The 13470-nt window shown below is 43.7% G+C and overlaps 1 protein-coding gene across 1 annotated transcript in view; it reads left to right on the forward strand.

Moving 5' to 3' along the window:
- Positions 1 to 13470, forward strand: part of RANBP10 (RAN binding protein 10) — a 41268-nt gene that overhangs the window by 20559 nt on the left and 7239 nt on the right. Inside the window, exons 5-8 of the mRNA XM_055000289.1 lie at positions 4709 to 4731; positions 9626 to 9810; positions 11452 to 11564; positions 12551 to 12659. Of these exons, the coding sequence (XP_054856264.1) occupies positions 4709 to 4731; positions 9626 to 9810; positions 11452 to 11564; positions 12551 to 12659 (430 nt within the window). The remainder of the gene's footprint in view (positions 1 to 4708; positions 4732 to 9625; positions 9811 to 11451; positions 11565 to 12550; positions 12660 to 13470) is intronic.

Genomic DNA, 13470 nt, shown 5'->3' on the forward strand with positions numbered 1-13470 from the left:
AGATGCTTTGAATAGAATGTGTTTACTGACACATATTTAATAGTTGTTCATTCTGTCAAGTGAAAACATGATGAATCTGTTGTGGAAATCCTAGCTGCTTGAATGGCTTCAGAGATGCTTTGTGAACACTCTAAAACGTAGTGCTCTTTTGTTAGATATACCATGTCTTGCATTCATGCAGGATTGGGCATATTTGGACATTCCAGAAATGCAAGTTGAAAATCTGTGCTCAGTAGATACAGAGTACATACAGCACATAAGTGTAATTAACATTCTGCTTGCAGCGTTTGGGGCTAAACTGGGGAAATATTAGCCAGGGGCAACAGAGCAATGCCTGCTAGTCCCACCACTATCTACTAAAACCCAGGCATCTTTCATCTTTCCCCCTTTTCCTGCCTCCAGATTGGTTTCAGCTGCCACAGCCTGAATGCATGAAGTCCTAGATGAAAGATCTTCACCAAATTCTGCATCAGCTACAGCTCCACTTATAGAACAGAGAAACTGGCCCTGTAGTGAAGGCACTGGAGATCTTCCATTGCTAGAATTTCAGCAGATGTTAGGCAGATTTCCCTGTGTGCTCTGTCCATATAGATAGTGGCTTCTGAATTGGCTGCTAGTGCTAATTCTAGATACCGCTAGGGTTCCAGTTTCCGGATATATTAAGCTCTTAGATCCCATTTTTGAACAAGGGATAGTTATATATACACAGAAAATCTGTTCCTTTATCAATCACATTCGTGCTAGCATATTTTACTTCAGTCCCTGCTCCTCCCTATAGAGAGCTGCCCGTCTTCTTCAGCCTTGCAGCATTTGCTGGTCCCTGTATGTGTTAAAGCTGCTGTGCTTGGCTAAAACTAGAATCAGCCTGTCCCGAGATGCTCCTGTTTTAGCGACAGCTTTCTAAATGCCTGCAGAACAACTGTGTCACCAGAGACAGGCAGCTTCTCATGCAAGCCCCAATTAGGGTTAAGTGTATAGAGTTGTGCTGGCAGGAAGGGAGGAATAGAGCAAAGCGTCTTATGGTAATGTGAAACTTGTTCAGTGTATTCTTGTCCTTTTGTAGATGGGTTCAGACTGATGCATTAAAAAAAAAAGAATCCCAGGGTTAGGAAGAACACATGAACCTGCTTTATACTGAATCAGACTATTGGTCTATCAGGATCAGTATTGTCTACTGTAAGTGGCAGCGGCTTTCCAGGGTCTCAGTTTGAGGTCTTTCACATCATCTCCTACGCTTGGTCTTTTTAACTGGAGGTGCCAGGGATTGAACCTGGGACCTACTGCATGCAAGGTAGAGGCTCTTTCACTGAGCTACAGCCTCTCCGTATAATCTCTCTGCACACTGTCATTCTTGCTGGCTTGTTAGTTCTAGAACTGCGCTCTTATTGGAAGCAGGCATGTCGGACGCTAGCTGATCCTGTCTACGAAGTTATGGAAACAAGTAGCAGCTTGTATAAGTTATCTTGGCCAGTGGGTCAGAACAACACTTCTTGGAGTCTTGGTATCCAGAAACACAGTGGAGTCTCATATTCAGGCGCTATCGAAACATAGCTTGCGTCTTCAGATATAGTCCAACAATGGGAAATCCTCTTAAAAATTATTTATCTAAAATCATCTGGAAAACAGAAAATGCTCTGATGAAGCAGGGACAGAGATCCTGGGAGAATGAGTTCTGTCTCAAGGGACCTTCTTCATTAAGAGCCTAATTGCCCTCCAGCTTGGGATGCAGTAGTAGCATCCCCTAACCGCAAGTGGCGTCTGAAGTAGCCTCCACGGTGAGGGTTGGCTGTACAGGAATAGGTGTCAGAATCAAGAGTGTACGCTGAAGCAATGTGTTCATTTCAAAACTCATGAAAAATAACAAATGTTCAGCAATGCTGTCTTAGTTAGATTCAGTAGCAGTTTATTGTTCTAAAAGGAATCTTTACAGAATTTAACAAAGAAATAGATCACTTTGAGAACTGTAGGAAATGTCTGCAGTTTTTAGGACTGTACCATCAAGTCTACGAGATAAACCTGTCTCACTTTCTCCCTGCTATGTAAGAACTCTTTTCCCCTAATACCGTAACCTATTATAATGGATGTTTTGTGGCAAAATTCCCCTGAATCCACAGGTCCAAATAACTGGTGTACTCTTTCATACAAGTTCTATTAGAACTAGGATATGTGCAAAATCTGTATCTTTCAAAAGTATCTGTGTTTTCAGCTTTATTTGCGGGGGGAGTAAATATTAGCAGTGCATTCAGACAGCAGTTGACTAACTTATACAGAAAGGAAGTGGGAAGAATTAATCCGCCAGCAGCAACTACAGTTAGGTAACCTCTGCCTTAAGGAATTGACAGAATTTTTGCCAGGTGAAGAGTATGGGAGGGTGTTTCAGAGACGAAATGCCATGACAGAGAAAGGCCCAGCCTTTTATGGCCCCCCACCTCAATTCAGGAGGCAGGAACATATGGAGCGAGACCTCTGAAGATAATTGGTTCTCTGGCAGGCTCACGTGGGAGCTGACAGGCCTTCAGATGCCTTCCTCCTAGTCCTTTAAGGCTGTGCTATTCCTTTTTTGAAGCAGTCTTCAAAAGCAGCTTTGCTAAGAACATGTTGTAGTCATTGAATCCGGGGGTAACCAGCATATGGATAATTGTGGCCAGGTCGCGTTTTTCAGGAAAGGTCTGCAACTGCCAGTTAGTTAAGGATACTGCAGGCCACAGCTGAAACTTGGACATCCATCTGCACATGGGGATCTCAAGGCACCCTCAAGCTGCGAATCTGCTTCCTAAGGGGGGTGTTGGGGTGGATGGCGTCCTTGTCCATGACAGGCTGAATACATCTGTTTTACATTTGCTCTTGCGCACAACACCATGCGCAGGGATTGGAAGAGCCGCGCAACCAGTCTTTGCACCTGATCCTTTCAGACCATGGTAATGACAATGTAGCATGTCCCTGTGCTATCTGCAAAAATGTATCTTACCCCCGAAGGTACGTGCATCTTCACCTCTGTGCAGGTGTGTGATGCGCTGTCAGAAGGGACCTTCCTTTGAAGCAGAAGTTTTCTGGCTGGGGCTGTTGCTTCAGCAGTTCTGTGGCTCAAAATTCCTAGGTGTGCTTGGAAGACATCTTCAAGGATGAAAGCTCCTGCCTGGCATTTAATAGCTTTTTGCTACGTGGCTTTCTTGGGATAAAGGAAGTTATAGAGAGGGGTATCTTGTGGAGCTGTGTTCCATGTGCAGAGCGTAGAAGCCGCACGAGATCTTGAAGGCTCATCTCGAAACAGCTTTCTAGAAGTAACGGTTGTGTGCCCGTCTCTCAAGGCCCTCAAATGATTAGATGTCAGAGCTGTTTATTAGAGCCAGTGAAGACATGGTAAAGCAGTTCCTCAGAACTCTTCATAACGTTGCTGCTGTGTTGGTTTTTTAATATGGGCCGTCACAGCGATCTGTTGTCTTCTCTGGCGTTCCTTGGTGCATTTCCATCTTTTTGTAAAAAGCAACATGGACAATTCCCTAACCATTCCAAAGTGATACACATGATAACAGCTCTTTAAAGTACTATGTGAATCTACCCTTTAGCCTTCATTGCAAGAAGTGGTGTTAGATTGCCTGGTGTTGGTTTTGCGGGCTTGTTCATATACACAACACTGGACAGAGGTGAAGGAGGTAGACCCCTTGTACCAAAGAGCTGATACTTGCGAGCAAGGGAAGAACAGGCAAGATGAAGCTAACAGGCTGAATACAGGCAAATGCTGTTGAGGGTACAGTGGCTCACAAGCTGCATAATGTAGCTATGATTACAAACTTCTCAAAGGAGGGAGAGGGCCAGGTGCAGGGCGTTGCCTCTCTGCCTTGAAATTTTCAGCCCCATTCCCGTGTCTTGAGTCTATTGGGCGGGGGCACGTTATGATCCCATCACTTTCGACCTTGATTCTGGCATTTCAGAAGCCCTGCCTCAAGAGTGAAACGCAGATTAGAATGAGTAAACGTTGGGACGTTCGCATTTTGTGTTTTTTTTCCACCCAAGACTGAGAGACTCTGCCTACTCACTTGCCTGCAGCCCTTTGTCAGAATGTATTTTCCTGCTGCCTTCATGTGGCTGACTCACACGACATCATGAAGCATCCTTCCTCTTACGCACCTCTGTCTTCCTCATATCAGCAGTCGGTGGGGCCCTTCAGTAATCACTCCGTATCTTTTTGTGCCACTTGCCTTCAGCGGCACACTTTAATTTTGGCTAAAATCAATTTCTGGATGTGGAGGAGTTTTATTTTAAATACACCCCTCTTCCATGTAATTTCCTATGTGGGCAAACTGTGAGGCCCTTACTGAGGAGTCTTGAGTTCAGATCTTCCAAATTAGTTTGGCACAAAATCCATTTACTCCAGCACTTCTCTCAAGGGCCAAATGCATTGGTAACGCGATGTTTGGTCTGTCTGAAATGATACCAACAAATTCCCCAGTAAAACACAACAAATTATTTCTGTTTGCAAAAACTTTATCATCCCTCGTGAGTTGAAGGTTAGCTCGAGGACCAGAGTTGTCTTAATGGACACGACGTCACAAAATGTGGGACTCTGAAGGCGATTCTGATTAACTCTTGCAAATTACTGGGGCCCAGCCTGGTAATTGCTGATATGTTATGGTATGTGTAATAAAGTTGTAGGTAAATGGGGGAAAGAACCCTTTGTCTTTTTAATTTTAATATTTTCCCCCCACAGGTATAGCCTTTACAGACCTCCCTGTAAGTACAATTTTCGGTATTTTAATAAAAGATGCAAATTGAAGGGTTGGGGAAAGTGGCTGGGTTGTGCTGATGTCTCTTCTTTGCCGCGCCATCTGGAAATGATTAACGTTAGGCTGTGCCTGACTGGTGCGTTTTCCCTGTAAGGATTGGCAGCTTCCAGAGACACACTAGTTTCAAACATGATACTGCTAATTACCGGCTTTTATCAGGTTTTTTTCCTGGTATTTGCTAGGAATATGGAGAAAAACCTATATTGTTAACGTGCACATTAAAGTTACCAAAAGATGCTTTGCAATTCAACAGCTCCACAGGGTTCTGTCTGGGTTTTTAAGAACAAAACAAGGCCTCATTCAACTTCTACGTTAATAAATTGCTAAATATTGTAGGCCAGCAAAGCAAACAAAGGAGAAACTTCAGATTCTGAAACATTATGTTGGAGTTCTACACCCTTGTATGAACCATCTGGATAATTTCCTAGTTGGAGCGCAGTCAGGCAACTAAACTTAGAGAGCTCAGTGAATCAAGTCAAAGATTTTCCTTTTCAGCCTGAGCAAAGATGAGTGACCACTCAACCCAGTTGGTGTAAGTGGCCGTCTGAAAGCTCCTTGTTCTGTGATGTTTTGTTGGGCGCAATACATACCAGGTCTGTGCGGGGTGCGTGTATTTAAATCACTACTTCCCCATGTGTTTTGTACATCAGCACCAAAATACAGTTCTGCCCTTAGATGCATAAATGGAAAACAAAAACCAAGTAGGAAAGGTGTAGATCAAGGATTAAAAAAAAAATGCAGTGGAAAGAATAGTGAGATACAGAAACATTGACTTAACATCAAGCATATGTTTGTGCCAGAATTAGATTCCAAAGATAACAGCAAAGACGATACTTTTATTGGCCAGATAGAAGTTGGGGATTTATTTGTTCATATTTTAAAAAGATCAGTGTTCAGGTTTTTTTTAATAGTTTCTGGGAAGAAATCCTACCCAAATTTATAGAAATGCAGTTCTCAGTTGTTTACTTATGTGTTAGCGAAGTTCGTCTTCAATCGTTCTCGACTTGGGACTCACCTTTAACCTCTAGGTGGCAGCATGGGAATCACTAAGCTGCAAGAATGTGACATCACAGACACGTCCTGAGTGACCCAATAGGAACCTGTGCAGCAACTACGCCCTTTCAGTAGGGTCTCCTACAGTCTTCACTTTCTAGAGAATATGACCCTGTTGCTGCCCTGCTGCTGTGGAATGGGTGGGGCGTGTGCCTACCTTTCTGGCAAAGATGTAAAACAGAGCTATTTATGGGAACTTTTAGGGCCACTTGAAAGTAATGTGCGTGGGCTATGGCATACGAGTTTAATTACGTTTCTTAAATATTTTAAATTCTTTTGGTATGTTTTCTGCTGGGCCCTAATTCTGTTCAGAGAAGGGCAGGGTACATAAATGGCCATAAATGAATGAGAGGAGAGACAGATTCATGGCTTGCCTGGCATCAAGATCGGGACACCAGGCACCAGACCAGAAATGTCAGTGACAGGCAACACAATCCAAACCCCACCATGGGCACCATAATGAGAAGCAAGCCAAGAGTTAGAACCATGGAGAACTCCACTCCGCTGCAGAGTGCCCTGGCCAGCCAGCCTGTTGCTGTGTCTGCAGAGAGAGTTGGAAGGCATGCCCCCACTTGCTGCCTTCACATATTGGGACTTTGTAGGGGCTCCATGAGCCTCCTGGAAGTCACAACTCATGGGCTGAAGATCCACTGCATTAGCACATCAGTTGCAGTTACTGTAGGTCTGTACAACCCCACAGCACATAATCTCTGAATAGATTACTATGCAGTCATAATTCAAATTATGAATTATGAGCCCGCTGATACGGGGAGGGAGAAATATAAATGTAATAAATTAAATTAAATATATGTAACTAACTATAATCCACCACGATGTTCCAAGTGCTTATAGAGGTAGGGAATGCTAATACCTCTCGGCAGGGGTAGGGGGGTGCTGCTATTCATTCCCAAGGTTATAAATAAGAGAAAGAAAGAACGCTCCCGAGTCATCGAAACTGCCTCCAATAATTGTGCTCACCCAGATGGCACTTCCATGGATTACAGTAAACAATTTTTCCTATATGGTGGCTGTGATTTTTTAACACAGAGATAATGTGTAAAGCAGCCCTGGGCAATTTGGAAATGCAGACCTCTTGAACAGTGGTGTCCTGAAGACAAAGAACAGCTGTCTCTGTAATAGCTTAGCTGTCTCCAGTTGCAGTGTATCTCATACCTTGCTGGAATCTTGCCCCAAACCACCGTCCCCTTGCTTTGCTTGCAGTTACTTGCTTTGATTGGCTCTCCGTTTAACAACCAAGGAAGAAAATTCCCGTGTGCGTGTTTTTGGAATGAAACCTTCATGAACGCAGTGGAATTTGCAGTCTAGTTTGCCTGCTGGAGAGGATATTGATAGACTAGTTGTGAGATCTGGCTATGCAAGCGGGGCTTTCCAGCATACAATAATGATCCCTCGCCTATTTCCCCCCCTTATGGGTAAGACATTCAAGAGCAATTACATCACTACAAGGCAGCTCTCCAGGACTCACGGGCTATTTCCTTAGCTGTCGATACCAGGATTTTCTTTGGAGGCTCTAGAGATGAGGCTTTCATTACTTGCTATCTGCTTGTTCTTTCTGCTGTGAGTTCAGATTTCTCATCGGCTCTTCTTATACCATGATTCCTGTTACAGTATTTCTCTCTTTCAGAAATGTTTAATCATTTGCACTGGAGGTATTGGAGCAGCAGGGCCTGCCTTTTTGTGTTTTCTTAAAGTGACATAACTACACCAGGTTTCACTCCGGAAGAAAGACATTTCTGCTCAGGACAGTTTCCTCACGCCTGCCTTATGGCACATTCAAGAACTGAGGCTTGTGGCTGTATTATGCCACACTTGAATATTCCTGTTCCCCTTGGGCAGCACATTCTCTGAAAGATTTCAGGATGGAAGCCCTTCCTCTTTTAGATAATAGAAGCTGTCACACATGATCTTCCCCTTACACTCTGAAACATATTTCCATTCTTCTGCAATGGGAAATCGAATTAATGGATAGTTGTGAAAGCTGATTCTCTCTTCCAAGAAAATTGCTAGGAAGGCCTCTGCCTCTCTCCTTTGTTAACACGAACTTACATACACTTACAGCCTACAATTCCATGGAATACTTGGCTGTATTAAACTTGCCTTGTTCTTATGCAAAAATCTATCACTTCTGCAATTATCTTCTTTATCACTCCATGCTAGAAAAATGTTTATTTTCGGTTTCCCCAAGTTTCATACTGCTGTCTGTATGTCTAACCTTCCTTCTCGTTGTGGTCTTCCTTTTCTTTGAAGCTGTTTCTCTGTGCTTCTGAGTTTTAGCTCTTCAGGATTATCCCTTATGTTCTATCCCCATGCACCAAGTTCTTCTCTTATTCATCCTGGATTTGCAGATCTCTTGAAGGTAGCTGCAGTCTCTTGAACAAAATAAAAAACCAGTATCTTTGAAGTTTCTGTTTTCCCCAGTTGTCCTTCTCTTTGTGTGATAGGATGGTGGTGACTTCATTTTTCTGGTAAAAAAGCAAACCACAATCTGCCCTTGGCTAGTGTCAAGGAAGTCTTTGGATTAAAATCAGCCCTTGAGCCATTTGTAGATTGGTCCCATCAGATGTGGGTTTAGGCTTTTTTCGTGTTCTGAAAGTGATGCCCAGTAGAGAGTAGACTTTGGAAAACTTTTTTGTTTTATGTTTTTAAAGTGCTGATAAGGGGGAGTTGTGGAAGATGAATGCCTCCGGCAGCAGAAACAAAAAAAAAAAGCAAAGCTGGGGAATCTGTATAAGAATAGCAAGATTTGGGTCCAGTGGCACATTAGAAACCAACACGATTGTCGGAGTATAAACTTTTGAGAGTCAGAAAGGAGAAAATACTTTGACTAGAAGGTCTACAAATAGGGCAGAAGTGAGGTTGGAAGACTATTCAAGGCTAAGCTAGAGAACAAGAACCTGTGAAGAGCACCAGCAGTTTCAGGGGTGTGAATGACTCAGCCACTGTTCGCTGGTTGGCATGGTTTCTTAAAAAGGAAGTTGTAACTATGGATAGAGTAATATTTTGAAGGTTGGTCTGGTAGCTCTTTGATAAACCTGAGGCCACATGACAAGAAGTGCAGCTACTTTCTCATTTTTTGCTGGTGTTATGGAATTTGGCATTCTTTTAGCAAGTGGGGCTGTTAGTTCCTGAAGGGTATTTCAAAGCTTATCTGTGGGTGAGGATTTCCATTTGGATTGGACTGGAACATCTGGCCCCATCAAGATGCTGGAAGCAGTTTTCTTCTGGTCCTTGTCAGCTTGATTTCCAAGCAGTCTTTCCTTTCTCCTAAATTTAGTGCTCTCAAAAGCTTTCCTCACGTAGTAGTCCTTTTTAAAAAACAAAACCTGATGTATACCGTAAGGGTAGTTTTGAAGGCTGTGGAGTAAATAGGGAACTTCATTTCAGCTTTTGGGGATCATGGGACCATGTTCTGTGACTATCATTGGGAAGCACATCTGGTGCCATAATGTGTTGGGTTCCTCTCAGTCTCCAGAAAGATGGCAAGTCCCTGGGGGAACCTGCAGCATCTTTACTCTTTCAAGGATTGTTGTTGACATGTTAAACATGCTAGAAATTGTGAAAGATGCGTTAAAGTCTAGTTTGGGATCAATACTGATTGTAACTGATCAGTCGCCTATCAATTTTGCCTGCTTGACTTGGAGGCCTCATTAAAGCCCTTTCTAAGAAATTTAGCATCTTCGCCTTTAGCGTCCAGGGAACATTTTGTGTTTTTTGTCTTTTCTCCTAAAGGTCTTGGAAATGTGACTAGGGTTTCTTTCTTTTGGCAGGCTAATCTGTACCCCACGGTGGGGCTTCAGACTCCGGGAGAGATAGTGGATGCCAATTTTGGGCAGCAGCCATTTGTGTTCGACATTGAAGATTACATGCGGGAGTGGCAAGCAAAGATTCAAGGCACCATTAAGCGTTTCCCCATAGGCGACCGGTTAGGTGAATGGCAAGCCATGTTGCAGAAGTAAGTAAGATATTGGCCTTTAAAAGCCTCATTAAACCAGCATTTTCTGTAACCATTCAGGCTGTATTCACCACTAAAGATGGGCTTGGACCGAAAAAATGTCGGTTCGTTGCAGTTCGTGGTTGGTAGCATTTCATGAACCATGAACCGGCATGAAATTGGCTGGTTCGTGAACTGGTTTGTTTGGTTCGTGAAAATGTCACTTCCGGGTCAACAGAAAGTCTGCCAAAAGCCCATTCTCTCCCCCCCCCCTCGGTTGTCTAGGAAACTGATTGATCAGTGCCAGGCTGTCTGCAGTGACAAACCAAAATACGAACCAAACGAACCGCACTAAAAATCATAGCTGTTCGTCAAAATTGAGCTCCCATGAACTGCTGGTTCGCAAACCAGGAATCGGCCCAGTTCATGAAGAACTTTGGTTCGTATTTCGGTTCATGCCCATCTCTATTCACCACCCGTTCTTCTTATGCTGGTTAATTTTCCTATCTAAACAGTGTGATGTTAGAGAGTTTGCTTAATGCTCATGGCTGCTCGTTCACCCTACATCTATTTTTAAAAACTGTCAAGGAAGATGAAGGTTATACGTTCCTGGAATAATGTGCTACTTTCAAAAAGCTGTCTGCTTTATCGCTTTTTAGTCCCTTTGGGGACAAATCACTAGCAAGCGACAGAGCCACATGTGAAGGGGAGCTGATGGTTTGAAGGAAGCTAGTGAGTTCTGTCTAGCTGTTTGCCAGAAGGGCGTCAGAGAGAATGAGATGTGTGCGGAGCTCTCCTGAATAATGGTGAAAGCAGATGAATGTCTAATCGTCCCTAGTTCCCCTAACTGAAAATCAAGGTGAAGCCTGGCTACATTCACAAGCATCCTGTTTTAACCTGCACACACTGGAATCTTTTGTCTTGGATAATTAGCCTAATAATGGATTGGATCCAACCAACCTTTCTGGTGAAAAAGAACACATCGGGGGCTCCCTTTGCTCAAAAAAGGATATGCTGTGGATCACGAGGCCTACATTGACAAATGCCATGTGAGATGGAGGCTATACTAAGGAGGCAAATAGATCAAGACTGAGTGAGAAAGATGACTAGATCCAACCCATTGTGGCTCGCTTTCAAAAAGGATTAGACAAACTAATAGAAGGACAGCTACAGGTGTCCATGGGTGTGATTCTGTATTTCATAGATTCTAATAAAATCAGCCCAGTGCCCCATGTGCTTTGCTTATATCACTGCAGTATGCTTACGGATGCTTTTCTGCAGTTAGATGCTGATTTTTTGTGTGTGTGCAGTGTTCATATAAGCTGCTTCAATTTAGCCACTTCATTTTCATGGCCATCATTCTTTTTAACTCCTGTACTGTCCTCACTAAGAAAAGCTAAAATGACGAAGCGATAATGATATAACAGCTGTGCCATCTTGTGTGAATGTTACAGGACACAAAGGCCTGTTGCTCTCTTCCCAGAATGCCTTTGTTCACCACCTAGCACGGGGCTTTTCGTGTGTTGCGGGAAGCAGAGCCGAGAACAGCTTTGAGAGGCGCCCTTCACAGTGGTGTTATCCATCTGGGGATATTTTCTCGCCTTTCTATTGCTCAGTGATGCTCATTGGACTTACTTGCTTTTTTCCTTCCGCATTTCCCAGTATGGTGTCTTCTTACCTGGTGCATCACGGGTACTGTGCCACAGCGACTGCCTTTGCTAGGGTGACAGAGAGCACAATCCAGGAAGAACAGATGTCCATAAAGAACAGACAAAGTAAGAGTGTTTCTTAGGCTCTCCTTTCTGTCCTACGTTTCTCAGTCTTATGCAGAAGGGTTTTCCTGCCTACAATGGTATTGCAGTCCTTTGGTTCATATGCCAGGAGAATACTTCCTGTGGTCATTTGGTAGCACTGACTGTGCCTGTGCCGTTCCACTTACTTCTCATCACCTTCCCCCCCCCCCCCCATCCTTGTGTCACTCTTTAACTGCTTGCAGGATCCCAAGTTGTCCAGGAGTCTTAGAAGCAGAAAAGCATATTCTCAAGAAAACCTAAAATATTTTTATTTGCCTTTTTTAAAAACCCGGCATGGCTTCCTTTGCTTTGGCTTCCTTTGCAAAGAACTTGAACTCCTTTTAGTGTCAAATACTGAGAGCCCTGCATCGGATGTTTTGATTTGTGATTTCTAGCCCTTGCGCTCAACCAGTGCTGTGACACTTTGAGGGTGCCCCTCTCATCTGAGGCTAGACCAGTGGCAACCCAAGAAAAGATCTTTGCGGTTGTGGCATCAAAATTATGGAAGTACCTCACCTGGGAGATTTGTTTATTCCCCTCTATCATTGTATTTTGCCAGCAGGTGAAAACTTTTCTTTTTCTTCCGGCCTACGCCAACTGCCCCCTCCCCTGCCCCCTGTCTGTTTTTAATGACAGGTTCAGATAGATAGATATCTGCTGTTTTTCAAAGTTGATTTTAATGTCCTTTTGATTGTTTGCTGCCTTGGGGGTCCTAGTTAGGTGGAAAGGTGGCATGCTAATCTTTTAAAAGAAATAAATGACATAGCTTCTCCCTGCTGCTTTCTTGGCTTGTCACGCTTCTTGGCCTACAATGCATTGTATTCCTCTAATGTTCTCTTAACTGGGAGAAACCTCTGCCTAAGTAAGGCGCTCTTTTTGATGAGCTAAAAGTTTGAATTCACCTATGTGCGCAGGACTGCTTGTTTTTGGGACACTGACCACCCCAATGACTCTGCTCTCCTCTCCAGGAATACAGAAGCTGGTCTTGGCAGGAAGAGTGGGAGAGGCCATAGACGCCACGCAACAGTTATACCCAGGACTCCTGGAGCACAACCCTAACCTTCTGTTTATGTTAAAGTGAGTATGTTATCGGGTCAAGCAGAGCAGGAGACAAAGAAATGCCCAGAGAGTCAGCAGCTGTCCCTTGTAGTGCTAGAAGCCGTATGGCTGTGAGCCTACAATAGCGTAGCTAGTTGGAATCTTACTAGAACTTTCCAAAATGAAAGCTGGAGAATCCGTGGCTCAGCTGTAGAGCACATGTTTTGCATGTGGGAAGTCCCAGACTCAGTCCTGGTAAGTCAAAGGGACTCAGGTAAGCAGTGTCGGAAAAGTGCCATAGATGCTTCAGGCTGTCAGTTGGTTTAGGCAATACTGAGTTTTAAGGTGGGCCATTGGCTTGACTTTAAGACTGCTTCATACCTGATAGATGCTGCTTTAATGCATGTCAGACATAATCTTTCCAACTACTGTATTTTATTTTTCACGGTACTGCTGAGTTCCCATTTTCCAAAGTGGAAGAGGAGGTGTAAGGGCAAACATTATTTTTTGGTCAAAAATGCCTCCTCACCTTCCCTGTGTTTTGTCAGTTGTGGAATGAGCATAGGCTTTGTTTGGTTGGTTGCATTTAACAGCGATCAGGCCCTTTGCCATCTTCATGGGGGTCATGCGTCATTCTGTCTTCAGGTTTTAGTGACAGGCCGCCTGCATTTCTGAATCGATGGATAAAGAAAAGGAGCTAGATTTGTTGCGTTCTCTCAAAAGTGGGACTATGTTCTTCTAAGGCCTGTTCTTAGTGGATTTCTTTCTGAGACTTGCAACGTAATATGAATCCTTTGCTGTGAAAAACAGAACATAAGGGCATGTGGGACCAATTCTCACATAACTGCCA

This window comes from Eublepharis macularius, chromosome 16 (assembly GCF_028583425.1).
Source record: "Eublepharis macularius isolate TG4126 chromosome 16, MPM_Emac_v1.0, whole genome shotgun sequence".
Taxonomy (NCBI): Eukaryota; Metazoa; Chordata; class Lepidosauria; order Squamata; family Eublepharidae; genus Eublepharis; species Eublepharis macularius.